The sequence below is a fragment of the Macaca fascicularis genome, chromosome 11 (assembly GCF_037993035.2).
Source record: "Macaca fascicularis isolate 582-1 chromosome 11, T2T-MFA8v1.1".
NCBI classification, from domain to species: Eukaryota; Metazoa; Chordata; class Mammalia; order Primates; family Cercopithecidae; genus Macaca; species Macaca fascicularis.
In genome coordinates, this window is record NC_088385.1 from 56,845,670 (window position 1) to 56,856,173 (window position 10,504).

At 41.4% G+C, this 10,504-nt stretch overlaps 1 protein-coding gene across 10 annotated transcripts in view; it reads right to left on the bottom strand.

Annotated features, from left to right (window-relative positions):
* Positions 1–10,181, bottom strand: part of RACGAP1 (Rac GTPase activating protein 1) — a 36,702-nt gene extending 26,521 nt beyond the window's left edge. Inside the window, exons 1-2 of one of the 10 annotated variants that reach the window (XM_005570804.4) lie at positions 10,127–10,181; positions 1,315–1,399 (exon numbers count right to left, since the gene is read on the bottom strand). In XM_005570804.4, the coding sequence (XP_005570861.1) occupies positions 1,315–1,399 (85 nt within the window). In that variant the 5' untranslated portion in view covers positions 10,127–10,181. Of the gene's footprint in view, positions 1–1,314; positions 1,404–1,623; positions 1,898–2,367; positions 2,384–10,003 lie in introns of those variants that run through there. The other 9 variants (XM_005570801.4, XM_015430898.3, XM_005570803.4 and 6 more) reach the window with 9 other exon arrangements.
* Positions 10,182–10,504: the final 323 nt, after the last annotated feature.

Genomic DNA, 10,504 nt, shown 5'->3' on the forward strand with positions numbered 1-10,504 from the left:
ATCACGCCACTGCACTCCAACCTGGGTGACAGAGTGATATTCCATCTCAAAAAAAAAAATAAAACCAGAGATGGGGTTTTGCCATGTTGCCCAGGCTGGTCTCAAACTCCTGGACTCAATCGATCCACTCATCTCAGCCCTACAAAGTGCTAAGATTATAGGCATGAGCCACTATGCCCGACCGCTAATGTTTTCAGAGACAGTCTTGCTATGTTGCCCAAGCTGGTCTCAAACTCCTGGCATCAAGTGATTCTCCTGCCTCAGCCTCCTGAGTAGCTGGGATTACAGGTGCAAGCCACCAAACTTGGCTCTCAATCATTAATTACTCAGCATCAAATATATGAATTAGGTGAAAGCAGATGCCTAGTATCTCCTTCAAAAAGAAATTGTGGACTGGGCCTGGTGGCTCATGCCTATAATCCCAGCACTTTGGGAGGCAGAAGTGAGAGGATTGCTTGAGGCCAAGAGGTGGACACCAGCCTGGGTAAAATAGGGAGACCTTATCTCTATAAAAAATTTTGAAAAAGTAGCAGGGCATGGTGGTGCAACCTGGGAGACAGAGTGACATTCTTTAAAAAAAAGAAAAAAGAAAAAAGAAAGAAGAAATTATGACTTTTTCCCACTTCAACTGAAAATGCTTTTATAGAACACAAAGAAAATCCAGGATAAAAAGTATAGCCAACTGCTACTCTAAAGAAAAAAGCAATATCCTAGTAAATTTTTCCCAGTTCATGGCACAGAAAATAGTGCCAACTATTCAGCAGAAAAAGAATCTTGATAATAAAAAAGCGGCCAGGCACAGTGGCTGACGCCTGTAATCCCAGCACTTTGGGAGGCCGAGGCAGGCGGATCACCTGAGGTCAGGAGTTTGAAAATAGCCTGGTTAACATGCAAAACCCTGTCTCTACTAAAAATACAAAAAATTAGCCGGGCTTGGTGGCATGTGCCTGTAATCCCTGCTACTCGAGAGGCTGAGACAGGGAATCGCTTGAACCTGGGGAGCAGAGGTTGCAGTGAGCCGTGATGTCGCCACTGCGCTCCAGCCTGGGTGACAGAGAGAGACTCCATCTCAAAAAATAAATAAAGATAATAAAAAAGCCTGGCTAAAACCTATTAAGAGCAGCTACAGAAAAGAATTTTAGTGACCATTTAGAATGAGTGCCTGTTAGGCTTTGACCACGTAAGTGACCACTGCTTTATTTTTAGGTAACCCAAATGAAAAACAACTTTAAGACTGGAAAATACTTCAGCTTTGTAAAAATCCCAAATTTGAAATCTGTTTTTCCTTGGACAGGCCAGCTCAGAATGACTTACGGAGTTCATTTCCTTCACTGAGAATCTCTGCCCGGCGCACAAGCTGCTCAAACAGATTCCGCATATTCAGCATCATAGTATCCATCTTTCTGCCAAGAAATCAAATATACATTAGGGGTCCTGCCTTCTCACCCACGACAGAAGATTCTATAGCAATCCAGCCATCAGTGACCAACATCTGGACTCTTCCATTTATAACTACCATTATAAGAATCTCAAGCTAACAACAGATGTTTTGTGTGATTCTTATTATAAAAACAAACTTGGAATATTTAAGACTCATCTTAAAATTAGAAAACCATTTCAGACCTTTGAATATAACAGCCCCTCCAATCACTTTGTAGCAGAAAACAAATAGGAAAAAGCATGTCAGTTGATTACTAAGTGACTGACCAACAACAAAATGTGGTTCTTCAAGTCAAGCCTATTGATTAATATAATACTTTTACCAGTTTATTCCTTGTGGGCCTTGAAGACCTACAATGTGACTTAAAATATCTATTTTTAATTTCATTTTTAGCTAATGCCCCTGTTGCAACTGCCTTTTAAAATGCAGGACATGGTCAGCACATTTCCTACCAACAGCACAGATGACGTCACACGAATGATTAAGTGGGAAAATCGCCAGCTCAGCAGCACAAGAATTATTTCTGTAATGCAGGGCTTCTCTGCTAGGCTGTGTGGAGGAACTATGTCTAACAAATTTATACTAAGTAGAGGCAAAGGATTATGTTGTACCACATTCTGGCATCAGAGAGACAATACACCACCTTCATAGTTCGAAGGGCAAAGCAAAAATCATTTGCTACTGTGTTCTGTATAGTGAATTTCAGGCTTCGTATTTCCCCCCAAAGGCCTGCTGATACTACAGAAAAAACAGTGTCATTACAGGCAGTTATATTCCAAATAGATTTTAACTGGGAACACTTTGAGGAAATAAGATCTTCACTTAACAGTCAAGAAAGAAACACATTAACTGGATGTTATGAAAACTATCAAGGAAATGAAATAAAAAGTCAAATTTCATTAGAAATGTAATGTCCTCAGAAATACCATTAAAGGATTCTTATGTTTCTCTTAACCAATGCTTCAACATTCTAGTCCAGGTCCTTATTTCCTAAATAAAATTTTAAGAACTCTTATGAAGGGTTAGTGATTTTGCAATGTTTATAAGATTGTACCACAAGCTATGAGAGCAAGAAAAAATATATTAAAAAGCACAAAGGACAAAGAATATATGAACATAGGCTGGGCACGGTGGCTCACACCTATAATCCCAGCACTTTGGGAGGCCAAGGTGGGTGGATCACTTGAGGTCAGGAGTTCGAGACCAGCCTGGGCCAACATGGCGAAACCCTGTCTCTAGTAAAAACACAAAAATTAGCTGGGCACAGTGATGTGTGCCTATAATCCCAGCTACTTGGGAGGCTGAGGCAGGAGGATTGCTTGAACCTGGGAGGCAGAGGTTGCAATGAGCTGAGATGGTGCCACTGCACTCCAACCTGGGTGCCAGAGCAAAAAAAAAAAAAAGAATATATAAACATAAGATATTTTCTATTAAGTGCTGCAGAATTATTCATTTATATTCATATGATAATTGCTATAATAGAAAAAAAGTTTTCAGTTCCAAGCCTGGATGCAATATATACCTGAATCAGGGCCGGAAACCAAGATTTTCAAATGGCAAGTATCTGTTCCAAGCTACATAATCACAGCAAGCTGCTAAGCAACCAGACCAACAAATGTATTACAAAGATCTTTCTCTAAACTAAGAACAAAACTAAAAGGATAGCATTAAAACCGGCAGGAAGAGCTGTGGAATTCATAGAGACTCCATGGATTTAACAATATAACGAAATAAGCAACATACCCCAAGTGCTACAGGACAGAAATGGGCAGGACATTGGGTAGTCAATTCAAATGTTGGTTTCCTTTGGCTCTCATGAGGTAAAAATGGAAGACTCTAATCAGTAGTTTTAATATAAGGTATTGCTTTCTATCATCTCGGCACTCACTCACATATTGTGCGACTATAAGACAGTGAGCTCAGTACCAAGCAAAACTTCTAATCTGTCCAAGAATTCAAAAAGGAAAATTTCATGGTGCTAGGATGTTGAAAACTGGTTGTTTAAAAAAAAGCTTTTTTTGCCGGGCGCGGTGGCTCAAGCCTGTAATCCCAGCACTTTGGGAGGCTGAGACGGGCGGACCATGAGGTCAGGAGATCGAGACCATCCTGGCTAACACAGTGAAACCCCGTCTCTACTAAAAATACAAAAAACTAGCCGGGCGAGGTGGCGGGCGCCTGTAGTCCCAGCTACTCGGGAGGCTGAGGCAGGAGAATGGCCTAAACCCGGGAGGCAGAGCTTGCAGTGAGCTGAGATCTGGCCACTGCACTCCAGCCCCAGCGGCAGAGCAAGACTCTGTCTCAAAAAAAAAAAAAAAAAAAAAAGCTTTTTTTTTTTTGGAGGGGGGTGGTTAAGTCTTAAATTACAATATAACCTGTTCTTTTGTTCTTTTTTTTTTTTTTTTTTTTTAATTTTTTGAGACAGAGTCTTGCTCTGTCCTCCAGGCCAGAGTACACTGGCGCCACCTCAGCTCACTGCAACCTCTGCCTCCCGGGTTCAAGTGATTCTCTGGCCTCAGCCTCCTTACATTGTTCTACCCTTCCTGTTTATGTACATCAACTATCCTACTCACTGACCTACCCTATCCCACACCCTACTGACTTCCAATTTTGATTTCCCTATTTTTATCATTCTCTCAGTCGCTCAGTTCCAAACTTCAGAATCACCTCTGGTTCCTCCCTTTCCCACAGCATAATCACTAAACCTTGTGTACTCTTCTCTCATGTATCTACCATACCTACCCCCTCATCACTTGCAGCTTGTCACCACTCACTTCAATTGTGTTCCCTGCCTCCAGTCTTTCCCTCACTGCTTCAGGCAGTTGCCACTCAGATACAAACTCTTGGCACTTGAATTAAACTTTACCATATGATTCTGTCCTGTGTCCCAAGTAGACTGTAAATTTGAGGGGAAAATCCTTACATGTAGCACTTCTATATTACACACACAAGCATGTAGTATTTAATACGATGCTCACAAAAAAAAATGATATATGTTAATTCAGAGAGGAAACACACACAGATATCTGTGATGCTATGGTCAAAAGAATTTCCATTCTCCCTCAACATCAACGTGTAATATAGCTTAAAGCAAAAAGAAGAGTTAACACAGGGAGAGGGAGCAGAAGTCCTGGGACAAGCTGGGTGTGGTGGTGTGTGCCTGTAGTCCCAGCTACTTAGGAGGCTGAGGCAGGAGGATCACTTGAGTCTAGGAGTTTGAGACCACCCTGATCATCACAAGACTCCCTTCTCTTAAAATAAATAAATAAATAAATAAATAAATAAATAAATAAAAGTCCTGGGACAAACCTTTAGCTCTTCTATCTACCAGTAGTATAATCTTCAGTAAATCACTTAAATTCCAAGACTCATCTATGAAGTGAAAACAATAACACTTGCTCTATTTACCTCACAGAATATTATAAAAATTTTTAAATGTGTAAGTTGAGAATCTTACTACCAAAATATAAGGTATCTTTTAGTTGGTATGAAGTGAGTTTCTTTTGTTTAGGTTTGGTTTTGGTCTGATAGTTGTTACTTCCATCCTAAAACAGTGATTCTCAAATCTAGGTGTTTTTTCCCCCTAGGCTGTCTCCAAATAAGGATATCACTAAATTCAGAATTTTAGACCACTTTTTAAAATAGTGCTATACAATTAGAAAGAAAAGTATCCAGTATTTACTAGGTGCTTTGAAATGATTCGGGCACTAAACTAGACACTTCACATATACTTTTTCTTTAAGTGAATTTGACTTCTTTTTGAGATGGAGTCATGCTCCGTCACCCAGGCTGGACTGCAATGGTGCCACCTTGGTTCACTGCAACTTCCGTTTTCAGGGTTCAAGCGATTCTCCTGCCTCAGCCTCCTGAGTAGCTGGGATTAGAGGTGCCTACCACCATGCCCGGCTAATTTTTTTTGTATTTTTAGTAGAGACTGAGTTTCACCATGTTGGCCAGGCTGGTCTCGAACTCCTGACCTCTAGCAATCTGCTTGCCTCTGCCTCCCAAAGTGCTGGGATTACAGGCGTGAGCCACCATGCCTGGCCTCACTAACTTAATTATCTCCATTTTACAGACAATGGGCAACTAAGGCCAGAGACCTTAAATTGACTAATAAAATCGAGCTCTTATTGAAACCCAGGTCTGAGTCCAAAATCCATATTATCTCCAACCCAACATATAGAAGAGATGATATGTTACAAAAATATCAATTAGACCATATATGTTGCAGACCTACTCAGAGACCTCCCCCAAATCATGTCATACAAACAGCAACACATATAAAACATAAATTATAGCTGGAATCCAGACCAAGAAGAATCAAGGAAACAGCAAAATTCGACCAGGTCTGGGCTTTTAAACAAGCTATTCTAGATGAGGTTTGCTGTTTCTGAAGAGTTATTTTTTCCTCTAACATAGATTTACTTAGGGTAATCCAAAAATTGCACTAGCAGAATATAATCCTCTTCTCTTTATATGCTAGGGGACCATATATTTTTATTAACATTCTACAGAAGTGACTCTCAGGAATTATTTATAGATGACAAAAATATCTTTCTATATCAGTACTAACTCTGGTATCTCAGCCAAATTGTAACTCAAAAAGCTAAAATTTACTCACCCTATTCAACGTCAATTGAAAATAGTTGTAATTTTCCTGCTGGGTCACATTTTCACCCTCATGAATACTTGTTTATTTCCCCCCATGTATTATTTAGTCCATAGCTAGGAAATACACTAATGTGAAAGGAAACAAAAACAAAGTCATATTGTAGTACATTGCTTTTGCAGCTGTAAAACAGCTGTCACTTTCCACAACAGAGACTGCTGCCTTTCGGGAAAGCTGAAACTATCCCTGTGTGCAGCAAGAAAATCAGTTTGTGGAGCACTTTAAACCAGAGGTGTTAGAGAATCTCAGCTGTTATTGATGGGGAGCCCCAGAGGTAGAGAAGTCACTATGTTACAGATTCCCAATCTGTAAGTATCCCTAAGGGGGCAATTTGGCAACACCATCAAAGAGTCTCAGCTGGATGTGATTGCTTTGAGTCCCCAATTTAATTTCAATCACCCAGCCAAGAGACAGATATCGTCCTTCAGAATAACAGACTATTACAGATCTTACTGCAGGGTATCCTGGGAAAAGTCTCTATCCTCTTCTTCCTCCTCCTTCAAACAACATTATTAAGAGACCTATATATCAGGTTTTTTAGATGCATCAAGGGTGTTAAATACTTTAAGACAAAGCAATGAAAGGCTGCTGGAGTTTTTCAGGAAAGTGTTTTAATGAAAAACTTTCCCACAAACATTGCTAAATCTGGAGATTTCCAAGAAATCAACAATATAGATTCCTTGCTGTCAAGGAAAACCATTCTCAAAGATAATCTCAGTACTTTAAGATCCTGTCACAGGAACATATTTGAGGACAATGTGAAGACAATTCTTTTCCTGAAATGTCCAGCTTCTGCTTCACTGTATCAAAAGTCTCTAATACAACTGGCGGGCAGAAGGATTATCTTGAAACCAAATGTTCTTTATAAGCAAATCACTTGCAGAGAGTAAACAAAATGTTCTCAATCCAGCATGAATGAAGACTAAGGGAAGATTTGAATTGTGATTTTTCAGAAAATTACTATCAGTTCAGCATACTAAATACCTCTTTTTTTCCCTGTGAATTCTTCCTATTCTGGTCTTCCATCCTTCAAGGTCTAGAATAAGTCTCACCAATTCACTGAAGCCTTCCCTAACCATTTCAGTCCAAAATGATTTCCTTTATTATCTATAACATTCATTTAGCAGATACAAAAATACTGTTTATTATTAATCTTCTATGTTCAAAAAAATTAACAGTAAAACAGGCCAGGTGCAGTGGCTCACACTTGTAATCGCAGCACTTTGGGAGGCCAAGGCAGGTGGTTCACCTGAGGTTGGGAGTTCAAGACCGGCCTGACCAACATGGAGAAACCCCATCTCTACTAAAAATACAAAATTAGCCGGGTGTGGTGGTGCATGCCTGTAATCCCAGCTACTCGGGAGGCTGAGGCAGGAGAATCGCTTGAACCCGGGAGGTGGAGGTTGCGGTGACCCAAGATCACATCATTGCACTCCAGCCTGGGAAACAAGAGGGAAACTCTGTCTACCAAAAAAAAATAATAATAATAGCAAAACAAAAATCTCACTACCCTAAACAACTATATGTACCACCTGATTTAATCTTTGTCCATTATATACTCATATTTCATGGTGTTACAATCATACATTACATATAATTTTGTGTTTTGCTTCTTTTTATCATGTTTCCATTAAGTTCTAAAGAGCTGATGAACAACTGTTTAACTATTCTCTTCTTTGGACGTTTAGGTCATTTCCAGTTTTTCACTTACCTCTGCCTGGAATCTCTTGCATGGTCATTCTCTCACCTCAAATATCTTTACTCAAATGCCACTGTCTCAGTGAGGTCTTTCCAATCATCCTATTGTAAATGGCAGCCTTTCTCTAACATTACCCTGCTTTACTTTGTTCCAAAGCACTTCTCTCCATCTAACATATTTACATATTTATTCAGTTTATTGTCTGTTTCCCCTCTAGCTTAAGTTCCAAGAAAGCAGAGATTTGTGTGTTTTCTTCCCTGATGCCTAGAACAGTACCCGACATTTGGTAAATGACTAATAAATATTTGGGGAATAAATGAATTGAGCATTCCTATGGACAATATTTTTCTTCAGGTGACTGTGTTCCTTAGAATAGATTTCCAAGACTAGGATTGCTATATTAGGGTGTAAAAACCATTATATGGCTGTTAATAGTGCCAAAATGTTTTCTAAAAGGGATGTACTAATGTACAGTACTCTCAACAGTGTATATATAGGCTTACTAGACTCACCAGTTATCTAAAGTTCTATTACCCCCAAATTAACTGCACATTCTTTAAGACCAAATAAGACTGTGTTCTACTTACACTTTGCACTTAAGAAATACCTATTGAATGAAAGTAAGCAGACCGGGTACGGTGGCTGACACCTCTAATCCCAGCACTTTGGCAGGCCAAGGCAGGCTGATCACATGAGGCCAGGAGTTCAAGACCAGCCTGGCCAACATGGTGAAACCGTATCTCTATTAGAAACAAAAAATTAGCCGGGCATGGTGGTGAACACCTGCAATTCCAGCTACTCCGGAGGCTGAGGCAGGAGAATCACTTGAACCCGGGAGGCAGAGTTTGCAGTAAGCCGAGATCGTACCACTGCACTTCAGCCCGGGCCACAGAGCAAGACTCAGTCTCAAAAAAGAAAAAAGAAAGCAAGCTAGTATAACCTTTATGGAAAACAGTATGGAGATTTCTCAAAGAACTAAAAATAGAACTATCATTCGATCCAGCAATCCCACTAATGGGTATAAGGGTAAGAAATCAGTATATCAAAAAGACCCCTGCACTCATATGTTTATCGCAGCAGAATTTACAATAGCAAAGACACAGTATCAACCTAAGTGTTCATCAACGGAGGACTGGATAAAGAAAATGTGATATATAAATAGACATACACCACAGAATACTACTCAGCCATAAAAAAGAATGAAATCACATCTTTTGCAGCAACATGGATAGAACTGGAGGCCATTCTCCTCAGTGAAATAACTCAGAATGTCAAATACCGCATGTTCTCACTTATAAGTGGAAGCTAATCAATGGGTACACAGACATACAGAGTGGAATAATACACACTGGAGACTACAAAAGATGGGAAGGTGGAAGCGGGAGCTGAGGGTTGAAAAACTACGTATTGGGTACAATGTTCACTATTTGAGTGATGGGGACACTAAGAATCCAGATCTCACCACGACGCAATATATGCATGTAAGAAATCTGCACCTGTACCCCCTAAATATACAATTTTTTTTTAATCCCCTCCAAAAAATAAATACCTATTGAATGATTAAGCTACAGGAAAGGTGCCTTCTCTAAACACCTACAATAACTCGGAAAGCTTATTTACCCTACACATTCGAGAGAAAGATAATGCTTAAAAAAAAAAAAAAGAAAAGAAAAGAAAAAGGCTTATCTCCCCACCTACCCCCACTTTTCCTACACACACCTTTCGGCCTACGAATGAAATCCTGTGAAGAGAAATATACGTGAAAGTGCACAAGTAAGGCCTCGTTGTCACTGAGGCTAAGAATTAGGATGAGAAGGACAAGATGTCATTGCCTCGGCCTGCTTCCCTAGACACACGCGACCCACTGAGGAGAGGGGCTCCACTGCAGGCCGCCCGGGTCTCTCAAACACCAGGGCGCTTCCCTTCGAAAAAGATGGGGTGTCATTCCAACCACTCTTAAACTCGTATTTGACTGAGAGACTCTTCTTCGGGATGGCTCCTGCCCCGCTCCAGCCATCACCTCAAAAAGACGCCCCCGGCTTTCCACAAAACCCGGCGCCAAGACAGAAGCCCCCTACCCTCCCAGGCTGCGTCCATTCGGCCTGCCCCGACCCCCGCCCCAGAAAAGCCCGAGTGGACAGGCTGTGGCTGCCGGCCCGTCCCGCTGTCCCGGACCCCCGCGGCGTCCACGGCTCACCACACGAACGCTCTGCTTCCTACCACAATCCAGCGCCAGACGCACTTGGTCTGGCACCCCGACTACTCAATTCAGTCAGCCTGGCCCCACCTGGGCCGCCCTTCACTTCGCTCCGCGACTCACCCAACGGCAGAGCAGCGCCGCACCGCGCCGCGCCGCCAGCTCCCGTTTGAAATCCTTCACCAACCAATCACAGAGAAATTTATTCCTCCCGCGCCGTCCCTCTACGGTGTGACGTACGCGTCAGGGACACGCAGAGGTGACGGGAACGGGAATGGGCATGCGCATTCTGACAAAGCGAAGCCAAAGATGGCCATTTTGACTAATGTCAACGGTTTGGTTTTTTTTTGCGGTGCCCTTTCCTGAAGTCATTCAGGATGCCATATTGCCTAAGGGCAAGTGGTACTTCTTAAGTGCAAATTATTCTTGGTCTCACTGTCTGCGGGACTAGGGCCCTTGGAAAAGATTAATTGAACAATGTTAAGTCTCAGTAGAATCGGA